This window comes from Asparagus officinalis, chromosome 10 (assembly GCF_001876935.1).
Source record: "Asparagus officinalis chromosome 10, Aspof.V1, whole genome shotgun sequence".
Classification (NCBI taxonomy): Eukaryota; Viridiplantae; Streptophyta; class Magnoliopsida; order Asparagales; family Asparagaceae; genus Asparagus; species Asparagus officinalis.
Genome location: NC_033803.1, coordinates 40,015,976 through 40,031,414, shown reverse-complemented (window position 1 = coordinate 40,031,414; position 15,439 = coordinate 40,015,976). Strand labels below are relative to the sequence as shown.

Genomic DNA, 15,439 nt, shown 5'->3' with positions numbered 1-15,439 from the left:
AGTGCCTATGTGTGCGCAGTGTGTGTGCTTGCGGATATATGTGAGGGCTGTGTGCAGGCGTGTGTCCATGTAGGCAGGTATGTGTATGCATGTGTGCACTGTGTGTGTGCGCAGACGTATGCGCGTGCATGGGTGTCCGGATGGGCGGGCGCATGCATCCGTATGTGCTTTGCGGGTGTTTGTGTGTGTGAGGCGGGAGTGGGTGCATGTCAAATTTCCAATAACATGTCGTGACATATTAGATATAGCAATAATGAAATAGAGCTGGAGTGATCTCAATTGCAAATGGTACAAAAGAATGATGTACCTACAAATCCTCAGTCTTAATGCACATTAGATGCCTACTTAAGCTGCCAAATATGAGTTTTAGGCCAATTATAGCTTATATGCGAAATCAGTTTATGCATAGGATAAAAAATCTCGAGAACTAAAATACGGACATGGCATGAACATTAAACCACAGTTCATAGTAAGCCCTAGAAAGAGTCGTAGTGCGTGCCCCACTAGTAGTTAAACCATATTTTGATGTGCTCTTATTTTACATACGTGCATGAAATACAAGAGGTTATATTCCAGTTTCATTTCATGGTGAAGTACTTAACATAATTCTTACATGCCACTTGTTAGTTTAAAATTTTGGGTTAGTGGTTAGTGATATAGTATCAGAGCACTCAAATATGACGAAATATTCCAGGTTAAAATCACATACTGAAGATTATAGAAACTATTTCTTTCCCTTTTATGCTGTCTTCACATGTGAAATAGCTCATTCTAGCAGGCGCTGGACCGTTAAGCACTGAGTATATGTAGATCCAAGACCTAACAACCTAAGATTTATGGATAACTTCACTTGAGACTGGTACTTATATTTTGCATATTCTGTTAAGAAAAGAATCTCAACCCACTCATTGATCATTGACATGGACAATACCATTATATATACAAATATTGTACCACATGTATGCAATGTCCTATGAAAGGTGAAATTGTTTGGCAAACATCAACATATATTAAAATGTTAAATAAAACATCTAAGACAAAAGGGTAAATGCTAGAAACTATATCACTAAAAAAAGAGAAAAAAACTGTAAGAACCAAAATTCTAGTACCTTGTTTATCTTCAACCAACGAGCAATACAATGTTTATGGTATAGATGTTGGCAGGGTAATGTGATTAGTTTGTCATGCTTTTCATAAGCCATGTAACATATCACACATCTGCATCGACAAACATCATCAATCAGAAACATTCAAGACTGCTACTGCAACAGGGGTAAAATGATCTCTCTCAGCTTGATAATGTTGAATAAAACAATGCGAGACACCTATCCGATGAACCTGAATCTCTTTTTAACAATCTAAAGATCCATTATATGCTTTTTTTCCCCTCGGTTAGAAGGATCCTTGATGAAATAACACAAAATGGCAGTTGTGTGCATTCAGTAATAAAAAAAAAACTATGCGACAATATCCAACTGATGGAATTGAATTCCAATTTAAGTAATCGAAATGCCTATAAGGATTGTCAATAAAATTATTAGAAAACGAAGTTCTGTGATATGTTTATCTTCCTTTTGTATGGAAGACATACAGCTAGCACATGTTCGCTTAAGCACATTAGTGAGAAAAATTAATTCCAGTTGCTTACATGCAAATATTATGTATTAAATATTTTGTAAATGTTCCCTACAAATTGTTGCCAGACCTATGCTCTGTAGCATGATCGATAACGCCAAGCTAAGTAGTACTCCACCTAGATATATGCATATATGAACACATTATATCCCATTTCGGAGCTGTTATGTAGAAGAACTGCTAACATAAAATGTTTCAACATTTTAAGGATCTCAATGGAAATTAAAGATGTATGGGAAAAAAATAAATAAAAGACAATATGCCACCAGTGCTTCACATAAGATAATTGATCCTTTCCTCAATTTTTCCTAATTCTGACCAAGCTCATGCAACTATGTTTTTCCTGCAATCTATAAGGCGGTTATAAGATCACTACTTCATAGAACAGAACACTGGGCAATTAGAAGATAGTAAGTGCAAACAATAAGAGTGTTGCAAACTTGCAATGGATTTGTGGATATATACTAAGTAGTATAAGAATAAAATAAGAGGTTAGAGATTAGCTTCTATTGAGAATAAAATAAGAGAAAATTGATTGAGATTAGCTTAGCCACGTGCAAAGAAGGCAAAAACACACACCAATTCGAATAGATGATAAGAACATAATTAATGGAGCAAGGAGGACTAGAGGTAGACCTAAAAGAATTTGCTTCGAAGCAATTACGAAGGATGCAATAGCGGCTAACGAGAAGATAGCCCCAAAAAGAACAAAACTGAAGAATAGGATACATCTGGCCCACCCAAAAATTTGGAATAAAGGTTTTATTGTTGTCGTTGTAGGGCACAGAAAATGCCAAAAGAAGATAGTAAACAGCCTAGTGTATTTGCAATGGAGAAGAAATATAAGTATAACTGATGATGCTCACCCACAGTTCTATCAAATGTTCAAGTGTTATCTGATTTTATTAAATTAATGCAGACATTTGCTGCTAAAATTCTTTATGTCAGAGTTCATAACTCAATAATAGCAGATGAGATGTAACAACAAAAGAGATCCAAATGAGATAATAACCTTGTCTAGTTGTCCTTGCCATGATAACAGTCTCGATTAATGAACAAAAAGATGGTCAATACTAGCAATTTGATCATCAATTACAATGGAGAGATTGTCCCAATGACAATTTTATAGTTACTCTTCTTTTTCCCCTATAATTTTATAGATGCAACTTACCAAGATTGCGGAATAAATGGCCAGTCACATGTAAAATCGGTTTATCTTATTGACATCATTTTTTTTGCCCCATTTGTTAAAATGGTTTCTATGATATTGCAAATTACGTAACACAGGAAGTTTGTTGATGCTCGGCATGTGATGTTAGTTATAATGAGTTTTATGCCAGACCAAACGAGTTAATGAAAGTGGATTATGCAGATCTGTAAAGAATACACTGTACAGAAAAAACATTTCCCTGTCGACCCAAGTTTATAAGGCTCCAATATTCAGGAACTGTACTTTCAGAGTTCATTTTTTCCACAGATGTGCTTCTTTGTATTACACAACTTATGTGGCATAATCGATTGAGGGACACACATAGAAATGCTATCGTTTAGAGAGCATATGTTCTAACAGACCCTAATAACTTGCATGATGTTAATGCCCCACATATGAGTATAATGAAAATCTAGGCAGAGAATGTACAATAGCACCTAATCAACTATATAAATAACATAGAAATTCAATTTGATAAAAAAATAATAATAATCTAGTGGCAACATACTCTTCATATTCATCTCTTTTGGAAAATGGTCCTGTTTTGTAAGTAGATGATGGCAAATAGGATATAAGCTCCTCTGATAAACCTCTGCTTTCAGTACCTATGGCTTCAGTTAATGTTTGCAGCTCCTAAAATAAGAATTAAAAACTTTATGAGATGTTATCAAACATAACCATAACTAACTAGGAAAATACAAAACAAATAACAAGAAATTTGATTTTCCATGGTCCAAGGGTTTCATTTCTCACATAAAAAGCCAACGCAAGTGTACCTATTATTGAATTGTCGGCTCGTTCTTGATAATAGAAAAAGATACCGTTCTTCACACTAATTGTTGTATTGCATGCCCATGACCAGAAATGAATTATGCTAAATTGCTAGTCTATTTGGATCCACATGAACTCAAAAGAATTAACTTCAGGTTAAACCATATCTGAGTCATGAAAAAATATATTCAAAACATCTTTTCAGTATGAGTTCAAAGTCACGCTTAAAACTTAATGGATGCGAGACAGTCCTAATCTCCATCTTGGCTTATATCTAGTTAAGGCAAGCCCAAATAGAAATAGTGGCTGGGCTTTGCATACAAACCAAGTCACACAAAGGAGTAAATGTGATAACTAAAGGGAACCTCAATTAATGCTGGATTTAGTTACATGTGTGCTGCTTCTTGAGGTCTAATGCATGTCAACAGTCTAATAAAAAAAGTCAGGTGGACCATGAGTTCAGACACCATTAATTGCTTTCCTAATAGCATTCAGAAATACATGCATACAATTGATATTCATGCATGAGGCTATAATAGAAGCCTCCTCAGACTTGGATTTCTGGTCTTAGTCTATTAAGGGTGCAGTTCAGCAAGTAAACTCCACTCCAAACTGCGATCGACAGTGTGCGACTTAACAATATTCTTAACTCTAATTGTACCAGTCCTTCATGGTCAGGATTTAATGCTTTGTCAAGAATTTGTATGTATGTATATATATATATATATATATATATATATATATACAAATACAATTACCAGATTTGTGTTAAAAATAGCATCTAGTAACCAGATTGGTATTAAAAGTAATTCTGGCGATGATAAGGTACTTAAACTTGCATGACGTGACAAATTGACCTAAAAATAAATTTTTCGGGCAAACTTTCAGTTGACCAGTCACATAATCTGTCATGAGATGCTTATGAGATGTATTTACAATGACGTAGCAGCTGTAGTTAGCCTAATTCAAACCATTAGGAAAATTATTTTCAAATTAGTGTAAAAGAAAAGTGAGAGTTTTTAATTTAGGGGCTTCTTCTCATTCTTCTATTAAATTGGGGGTTCTCCGTTGCTGGAGAACATAGATTCTTTGAGCTCAAACAATGAAAAACCCCCAATTTGAAGGAAGAAGGAGAAAAAAAATTTCAAATTAAAGAAGTCTCTTCTTTTACTCTAATTTAAAAATTCCTCCTTTTAATGGGTTCAATGAGATTAACTTAAGTTGTTACATCTTCATAAATATGTCACCCAAGCATAGGCAGCAGGTATCTTGTGTGGTCGCAAGGCAAATGGCTGGAAAATTTACTTTTGAACCTATTTGTCTCATTATGCAACTTTAAATACCTTATCGTCATCAAAATTACTTTTAATATCAATCTGGTTAGTAGGTGCTATTTTTAATACCAATCTGGTAATTTAGCCTATATATATTCCCAGTTTTGGAGCCTTGCAGGTGTGTGCTTTTTCTGGAAAAAGATAATGTATATTTGTAAGAGCTTTGGTGAGAATAGACTGAGCCTCTTTTATAACTCTTTCTCCTAATAAGTGGAACGTTCTCCAAAACCTTTGCTGTACAACTACTTTAGTGAACCACATAACCTTTGGCATTCTTTTTCTTTCCTTTTTTTTTGTTTTTGTTTTTTGGTTGATGATCATAGCAACCTAGATGAACTCTGATCTAGTTCTTGGACAAAATAGAGACCTTTGTGTATATAAACCTCGAAACAAGTAAGTATCAAAAATATTCAAACCTACAGCATCATCTTGTATTCTTCAGAGATTTTACCAAGATTTTCTTTGTTGCAGTAGTTGCATATAGACTTTACCTCATAGGTCATATTATCCGGGTCAACATCTTCTCTTGCAACCTGTGACAGAAAGAGGAACTGTCATTCCAATTATATGATGTGACTGGCGACACAAGAAGATGAATTGGCAAAATGCAGCTAATGCGTCTTACCTGAGCCGGTGTTTCAGTAGAAATGCCTTCTCCATTTCCTGCAGAAGATTCTGTACCGCTACCCTCTTTAAAGACCACACAAGGAAAAATTCAGAAATTAGAATAATTACATACTTCATTATAGCTATTTTAAGGTAATCATGCGAATAAATACAGAAAATCCCCCTTCCGTTTGCATAAGTGACAAACCCGAAAGGTAATTCTTGTCGATAAAATGACACTTTTTAAAACCTGAAGGGGATATTCTGCGTTCCTACAAACCATAGGGGATAATTTACCCTAATTGTGTAATACATAATATCCATGGATTAACTACTGGAAGATGAATAAGAACATAACTATAATGTTTTTGTTTTTTTGTTTTTTGGGTTTTTTTGGAGAGGGGGAGGGGTTGGTGTTCCTACTCTTTTACAGCACCCCCTTCCCAAAAATTTTAAAATATAAGGAAAAAAACCTGTGAAGAACTAACTCTCTAGTACCACATCACCATATTCATTTCCTCTGACATGAGATGAAGAAATAACTATGAACAGTCTAACCAAAATAAAATAGATTCATAATTAAGGAATCAACAAGAACAACTTCACAAACTTCCTTGCATAGCTATAAAATAGTCTTCAAAACTCTGAACATGCCTTCCAGTCATACCTATTTCCATCCCAGCCGTTTCACCGACAGAAGTACCAGCAAACTGATCCTCCTTTTCTTGTAACTCTCTAGCTAAAGCTTCATCCACTGCTAGCTGTACCTCAACATTCATGGTTTCTGAAGAATTTCTTTCTTCCCTGCTTGAGCCAGAATCCTGATTGGCTCTTAAATTAGTAGTTGAAGAAGCTCTGGGTACATTTATCTGAGTGTTCCTTTGACTGCTCCTTTGCAATGACAGATAGATAGTTTCCTGCAAAACATTTGCATATACATCATATAAGCATCCCTGTTCAGCGATTTCTTGTCCTTTTTCCCCCAAGTGGAAATCGGTAGATTACTTTTACACTGAGATATTGTCAAATAATACAAAAATCTCAAAACTAAATAGAGAATTCAATAATGATGCCATTATCCATATCGCATTGAGTATGCAAAGTTCAGCTGATTCATATATGGGATCATCAAATTGCTGATGTAAAACAACAACCAGCCAACACTCTTACCAACTAAATGTGGGAACTTAGTTATGTTTCATTTCACTTCTTTTTTTCTTTCATTTATATTTTCATTTGAGATCAGACACATACTGAGCCAACACAAAAAGAAAAAAATTACTCTTCTAAGAGTTGAGAGGCGCTGTTTGTCTCAGTACCTCTCTCTAAATTTTTTCCAAGTTGACAGATTTCTAGCTTATTAGACTATAAATTGTCAATTTCGCTTCTTCCTATGTCTGATTGCATCAGAAATTATGGAGATCGCATGCTTTCTTTGCTGATAAAAGAATATATATGGGAAAGGTTATAGCATTTACAATCTGATGCAAGGATTCCCACACACGTAGGATCATCAATTTATGGATGGCAACAAGGATTGTGATCCAGAATCATAAATATATGTTGAGATAAAACAAAGTTGTGCTAAAATTTATCAGCTGTTTGCGACAGGGTCTCAAACTAAATGGGTTATGCATCATAAATCCATAAGTATAGAAGTTAAGTTTTAAAACATCTCGATTTTTGTTTATATTTTTTTAAGGTGAGTAGAATATAATAAACAGTTGGGATCACCAATTTGAAAGGGCCACAATACATTTTTCTCAGGAAACTTTGAAATCATAACTGTTCCATCAATTATACACTGTAACCTTTCCTCTACATGCATATATGCCTATACATGTGAGCATCTATCTATAGATCATAGTCAGCAAGCTTTATGAATATACACTGTTTTACGTTAACAATGAGTATCTGTATCTTATAGTTATGCTACTGTAACATTAATAAGTATCCAATGGTTGCCAATTTATTCAGCAAGTATATTTTACCGGTGCGATGCAATGGAGTAAATATTACAACGTTTTGATATATCCGAGACTCCTTTGATTGTTCAGCAGCTTATATGGCAGGATGCTATGGGTATGGCATATATGAGGGGTCACTAACTGTATTTTCTATAGTGCAATTTTTCTTAGGTGTGCACACAATGTTTGTATGTAATCCTTTTGTTTTGGTTTTGTGTCTTGGTAGTCTGTAACAAAGACAACTTGCTGCCTTGGAACGTAGGTTTACTCTCCAAGGGAGGTGCTTTGAATGAATAATGTCAGATGTTTTCAATGTTTAATGTTAATTTCAGATGGAGATGCTATAGAGAAAAAGAAAGAATGCATGGGGAGAAGTAAAAGAAAAGGTAATAGTATAGTCGTATAGAAGATGAGAAGTCACAAAGCTAATTATGTGCCAATGGTTGCAATTTTCAAACCAATGGCAGCTACTTTATTAGTATAGTACATACAGATAGATGTGTAGATAAGCAGGAAATCTCTGTTAAACTCCAACTACACAGCCTTATATCATAAAACAAAAGATTTAATCTAAAACACACCTGATCTTGAAGATCCTCCTCAAGCACAAAGTCATCATGATCACCGTAATACCCTCCAAAATTTTCTTCAACAACACAAGGGACAGGGCTATTTACATAATGCACGTTCACTTGCTCTTTTCCATCTGTATCAGGTTCTACACGCATGATGGACACCTAGTCGGAAAAAGGAAAACAAGAAAATAAATTTAGGACCATTAAGCAACAGCCTAGCGATATACTTATCAATATTGAAATAGAAGTTGACATTTCTTTGAAGTTTTAACTCTCAATCTTATAAGAATTACATTTAGGGTTTTTTTTTAAATTTATATTAATCCCCCAAAATCTTTCATATTTTGACATTAGTCCCTGAAACCACTGAAATTTGTATTAGGTCCCTCAGTTGTGATAAATCGTTCAAAGTAATCCCTCTAATCGTTACTTCTACACTTGATTGGAGGGATTAATTTCAAAAAAACTTAAAGTTTGGGGACCTAATAACAGTTTCAATCATTTCAGAGACTAATTTCAAAGTACCTGTAAAAGTGGGGGACCTAATAACACTTTCAAAATTTTGAAGGACTAGTTGCAAAATGTGAAAGATTTAAGGACTAATGTCAAACAAATCCCAAAATTTGTTGTATTATATAAGTTTGATGTTATTATTAAGCAGTACCTCAAACCAAATATTAGAAAGTCATTGTTAATACTATGTACAAAAAAGAAAATAAGAAGTTTAAACAACGAAGACCAAGGATTCAGGATCATAGAAGGGAACAAAACAATTACAACGTCAAAGAATTTTAAATACAATATAGACAATACTACAAAATTCGCGAACACCTAGATAGCCAGAAGTTGATCACAGGAGTCATCTACTGGTTTGTATGATATTGTACAATTTGCAAGTTTACCAAGACCCTTAAAAGAGAAAAGGTCATTTATTAGATGCTCAGATTTCTAGTTGAGTCCTCTCTTCTATGATCTTTATTCTTCTTCTAAGCAATACAAGTGTTGATCTATATTTACTAAAAAAAAGTTATCATCTGTAAACTGAATTCATCATCAACCGGTACAACTTACCAGCCTCAATATAATGCAGAAGAATAGTACATTCGACAGGTGTTATCATGGTATTAATTTTTTTGTAGACATCATTTTTGAAACTTGATCAAACCAAGCAAGCATGTACATGGTTCAGAGTAGCAACATCACTGCCACAATTTTTTTTAGTAACCGAAGCAAGATGCCATGAAACTTATTAACTAGTAAAATAGACACAAAACATGCATAAAGAGAAAGGGGTAGAAGAAGTACAATCGGAGAAGATAAAAAGGAAAGATCAGAGATGAACGAGCCCAACATTGCTTTCTGAATCAAGGTGTCACGTTGTTCTGAGTCAATCGTTGTTGGATCGCTTGATGTGAAGATGTTGTCATGTCAGGAGGAAGGCGATCATGTTTATTTATTTTTAGATAAATTGCACATAACCCCCTCATTTTATAATTTCAGATGTACTAAATCCCCCTCAATTTAGTGTAAAGCGATGTTGCCATACCAGAAGGAAGACGATCATGATTTACTTGAAATTTATCTTTCTCAAAATGTCTTCTCAGGATGCCAAGTGTTAGTAAATGAGTTGAAGGGTATCACATGCAATTGAAGGTATAGATGAGGGGGTTAAGTGCAATTTATCCTTAGCTTTATTTTAATTTCTTCTTTGAACAAAACGAAGTAAGCGGTCTTGAACCTATGAACTTCTACTGCCCAACTATATCCTCTAAGCACATGAGCCAGGCCCCGGTGGCTGCAACAAGAATGGTGATATTGATTAAATTTCATGGTCTAGTGAAGGTTCACCAAGAATTCAGAAGCACCCTCAGATTCTTTAAATGTTCACCAATGCTCATTTTGGGCAAGCTTAGTGCTTAGGGGGGTTAGTCACCTAGAACTTAAAATTAAAATTGAGATAATCTATGGGATAAATTTTTAAGGTGTTAATCACATAGAACTTAAAATTGGAACTGGGATAATCTGTGGGATAAATTTTTAAAGTGTTAGTCACATAGAACTAAAACTAGAATAAAATTTTACAGTGTTAGTCAAGTAGAACTCTAACAAAAGTAGAATTGGGATAATGGTACAAAATTATTCCATATTTTTCATTTTTCTATACGAAATTGAGAGTTCTAGTCTCTCAAATTATTCCAAGTTTTAGCTTAGAACTAGGTGGTAAAAAACTAGAACTCATATTTATTTTGTTATTTTTTATTTTTTATATTTTTTTTCTTTCTTTACTTCTTTCTTATTATGGTTATCACCATCATTAGACCATCATTATAATAATAATTGTCAATATCTTATAGTCTAACCAAAAGTTATTTAATAGTAAAGAACATTCTTGTAAGCAATTGTCAATCAACAATAGTAAGTTCAAAATACATAAATAGTATTTATATCTTCAAAATGCATAAATATATATTTCATGATTATAAAAATTTATCCCTCGTTATTTTATCAAAATATCCCGCTTCACAAAATTATTCCTATTTATCCCACTAAATGTTGTACCTCGAGAACCCAAACCAATCGTCGAGAAAAAGATAAACCACAACCAAAAATCAATAGCACAAACAATCAAACACCAGTTTTACGTGGTTCGGCAAGATGCCTACGTCCACGGGGCAAGGAGAGGGGAGTTTTCACTATTAAAAATCAAGAGGAACAAACTAGGGTTACAATCTCTCACCAAAACCATCAACAACTCACTCTTAATCTCTCCAATTGCTCCTAGAATAGAAACCCAAAGAAAACCCTCTCAATCTGCTCAAAACTCCTGCTTTGCATATCCTAAAAAACACCCAAAGGGTATTTATACAAATCCAAAACAAAACGGGTCTGGAAACTGAACCCAGTCAAAACCGCTTCGGCGGTCGACCGCGGCGGTCGACCGCGCAGGTCTCGCGGTCGACCGCGACGGTCGACCGAACCAAAAACCCGAGAGCAGAATCGATTACAGTCAATCGCGTCCGACCTCCTTGCATCTCCGAAACCAAGTAAGACTGGTCGTGCACGTTGGCGGTCGACCACGGCGGTCGACCGCCAGTCTGTCTGCTGGTTCCTACCTGTTTTCCTGTAATTCTTCAATTCTCCACCTCGGCGAATGTTTCCACAAAAAAACTGAGCCGACACCGATCAAAACAATACCTCAACTGCTACATCCAGTACGCCATGGCAACGGACTCATGACAACGGACCCCATCCACAACATGTCGAGACCCAAACGGGAGTGCGAACACTCAACCCCAAACCAACTGTGTCTACTCACCAAATCGACTGAGCCTACACCGACTACACCAAATGTCTCACTTGCTAAGACCCAAATGGGAGTGCAAACACTCACCCCAAATGTCGATGTCGCTCACCAAATCGGCTGCATCATAAAGACTGCCTACGTATCCTCTTGCCCAAGAAATCAAGCCTTTACGTAGTTCACCAAATGGCCTCCAAAGACCCTCAATCCAACTTGCGACTGATAGCATCATCGACGACCCCAAACTGAAAACAGTCCAACACCTCCACCTGAGATGAAACAATGGTCGTATCCAAAACATATCCACCAGCTGCATCCAAATCAATCACCTCATCATTTGCACCCATAAATAAATGACTCCCATGCTGTGCCACCTCAGCTGGAATCCCAACCAATGCAGAATAACCTGGAGTATGTGAGGAAATCCCCACCCAATGTGGAGTAGCATCACCCTCCACCCGCTGCGATATCCCTCTGACCTGATCAATACTCTCCACCTACCGAGAATCCAAAGTGACAAACCTGCTCAGACCAAACTCAGAAGCTCTCCACTGATAGCCGAACGAGCCTCTAAATCCAAAATACACAATCGAATTCAATCTCACATCAACCATGTGACCAAGTGCTGGGTAGCCAAATATCTGACGCCGACCAAAATCTAAAACAGCTCCACCAGATCTAACAACTCTACACGCAGCAGTCGGCAACCTCATAAGATAGCCCAATCGTGTTGCAGCTCCACCAGATCTAACAACTCTACACGCAGCAGTCGGCAACCTCATAAGATAGCCCAATCGTGTTGAAGCCCGAATACCAAATCCACTGCTCGACAACCAACGCCGATCCTCCTCCAGAAAAGAACGGCCCACTAAATCCGCCATCTCATCACGTCGCCCCACTGTCTCCTCTCCTCTGAAGTGTCTCCAACTGTCATGAGCTCGGCACCAATGCAAAAAGGATCCTTACTAGAACAAGTACGAGTGATAACCTTTCTGCCCATACACCTCCTCCAATTGATGCGGACTACTAGGGCTTTATACCAACGGGACTTGATTGCAACCCAAATATGCCTAGTACAATCCCTAATATAGGAAACAAAATAACGATTACCTCCCGATGATGTCTCCTCGGAAAGCCCCCCAATGCCTGACTAAACACCTCCAATAAGACCCCTCGATCGGTGGATAGAAGTGCAAAACTCCACCTCGGTCTTCTCGCTCATCCCAATGTGCTCACAGGACTTCAATCTACAGGTCATAGCACTCCTCAACAATCTGTGCACGGTATAACCAACAATATATCCCAGCACCAAACAATACCACAGTCTAGCCATAGAAGTCGTCAGCGCTCTATCAATCACCGTGCTCCCAAGCAGATAATATAAGTTACTTCTCCTGACGCCCTTCATCACAATCATGGACCCCGATGTGATCTTCAAGCGAGAATCCGTCAAAGTCACCCTATAGCCTGCTGCCTCCAATACCCCAAGTGAAATGATGTTCTTCCTCATTTGAGGAACGAACCTCACATCAGCCAACTCCCGGATCATCCCGTCACTCATCCGAATCCGAACGGTACCAATACCATCAATAGGGTATCTGTGATCATTACTCATAAGAACAGCATCCCCTCTTTTCAACTCCTGAAAGCTGGAGAACCAATCCCTTCTAGGGCATATGTGGTAAGTAGCACCAGAATCCAACATCCACTCGGTGGAGTCGGCAACATCAACTGACGGAAGAGCTGGGCACGAATAGCCCGAAGAATCTGAATCTGAAATATCGCCACTAGCCTTGGCAATATTTACCTCTGAAACTTGAATAGCTTTCCCTTTATTCTTCACGGCTTGCAATTTTGGACATTCGGCTTTCCAATGTCCATCCTTTCTACAAAAGGCACACTGATTCTTACCAACTGTAGGATGCCCCCCTCTAAACTGCGACCTCCTACTATGGTTTGGCTTCTAGCTCTTGCAACCAATGCACCAGCAACCGGCTCAATGGAAGTCTCCTTGTCTTTCTTTCAAATTTGATAGTTCACAAGGGCTGCGGTGACCTCACTATACGAAAGAGATGTCTTCCCATTAATAAGAGTGAGGACGAAGGTCTTATATTCCTCGTCGGGCAAAGAACTCAATAATAACAATGCATTGTCTTCATCTTCAACTATAACATCCACATTCGTCAAATCTGCAAGTAGCTTCGTATAGTGGTTCATGTGATCACTAATGGATGTCACCTTCTTCAATTGGAAGCGATAAAACCTCCTCTTCAAATGCAAACGATTTTCGACGCTCTCTTCGTCAAATATTTGCCCTCTAGGATTTCCCAAATCTTCTTTGCCGAAGTTTCATTCATCACATCATATTTTAGATCTTGAGAAAGGCAAGACCTAATCACACCACACGTCGTTCTATTCATTTTATTCCAAACCTTATCATCAATGTCGGCCGGTTTCTCGTCCAACTCCAACGTATCTACCAAATTTTGCGTATTTAGCGTATCCATGACTTCACATCTCCAAAGTCCAAAATTATTTGTGCCGTTGAACTTTTCCACATCTATTTTCATAGAATGTATATTCAAACTTTGGACGACCTTCCCACTAGAAGAACCCTCCCCACTTTTATCTATTTCGGTCATATATCTCAAAGCACCCAATAAATAATTACGGAACAAATAGAAAATAGATCCAACTTAAAAAAAGATAAAAACTTTACCACAAAGATCCAATCTTTATCACCAATCGAAGCTCTAGATGAACTTCCCAACTGATCTATACCTCCAAAAAGACCAAGCGTTGCCCAGAGCTCTGATACCAATTGTTGTGCCTCGAGACCCCAAACCAATCGTCGAAAAAAAGATAAACCACAATCAAAAATCAATAGCACAAACAATCAAATATCAGTTTTACGTGGTTCGACAAGATGCCTACGTCTACGGGACAAGGAGGGGGGAGTTTTCACTATTAGAAATCAAGAGGAACAAACTAGGGTTACAATCTCTCACCAAAACCCTCAACAACTCACTCTTAATCTCTCCAATTGCTCCTAGACTAGAAGCCCAAAGAAAACCCTCTCAATCTGCTCAAAACTCATGCCTTGCATATCCTAAAAAACACCCAAAGGGTATTTATACAAATCCAAAACGAAACGGGTCTGGAAACTGAACCCAGCCAAAACGCTTCGGCGGTCGACCGCGGCGACCGCGCAGGTCTCGCGGTCAACCGCGGCGGTCGACCTAACACCAAACCCGAGAGCAGAAAACAATTACAGTCAATCACGGTCGACCGCGGCGGTCGACCGCCTTCATCTCCGAAACCCAGTAGGCCTGTGTGCACGTTGGCGGCCCCCCGCCAGTCTGTCTGCTGGTTCCTACCTGTTTTCCTGTAATTCTTCACTAAAATATCTCACTAGCAAAAAATTATTCCACTTTAACAATTATCCCATTTTGCATTGACTAACACCCCCTTAAGAATATTGCTTCCTATAAATAAGTAATTTGTGAGGATGATTCCTCCACTAACTATACATTTGGTATCTCAGGCCAATAAAGCTCCTCCAGCATATAGCTTATCCTCAAAATCTAATCTGACCCCTAATTTGTGTTGCTCATTTGAACCACAAATCCTAAAATTGAGCTATGGTGAAGATTTCCAAAGGGAAATCACACAATACCCCTAAACTCATCAAAATATATGCTTCAAGCTCTGAAGCATATCCAAAATTAAGCCTTTTCTCTACAAACCCAAATATGGAAAATTTAGCAGAGACCTTAGAACTACCCATATGGATAACAATAAATTAAAAAAAATGAAGTCGACCCAGATCAAATTTCCTTCAAATCATGAAAAAATAAGTGAAAATTCGAGATGGATTTTCAACTAATGGTAGAATTTCAAGAAAAATGATTAAATCTTCAGAAAAAATATTTCACCTCAAGGATTGGCTTCTTCCTTCTGCTCGTCTCTTCCCTGAGACAGACTCAGCAAATGGTCAAGTACTATATAGCATGGAATTTTCTAAGGTGGGTCCCCCATCT

The 15,439-nt window shown here is 37.3% G+C and overlaps 1 protein-coding gene across 1 annotated transcript in view; it reads right to left on the bottom strand.

The window, feature by feature from the left end:
* Positions 1 to 15,439, bottom strand: part of LOC109825539 (E3 ubiquitin ligase BIG BROTHER-like) — a 16,575-nt gene extending 1,136 nt beyond the window's left edge. Inside the window, exons 1-7 of the mRNA XM_020392390.1 lie at positions 15,335 to 15,439; positions 8,105 to 8,260; positions 6,224 to 6,473; positions 5,576 to 5,640; positions 5,442 to 5,483; positions 3,354 to 3,478; positions 1,110 to 1,218 (exon numbers count right to left, since the gene is read on the bottom strand). Coding sequence (XP_020247979.1) covers positions 1,110 to 1,218; positions 3,354 to 3,478; positions 5,442 to 5,483; positions 5,576 to 5,640; positions 6,224 to 6,473; positions 8,105 to 8,251 — 738 coding nt within the window. The 5' untranslated portion in view covers positions 8,252 to 8,260; positions 15,335 to 15,439. The remainder of the gene's footprint in view (positions 1 to 1,109; positions 1,219 to 3,353; positions 3,479 to 5,441; positions 5,484 to 5,575; positions 5,641 to 6,223; positions 6,474 to 8,104; positions 8,261 to 15,334) is intronic.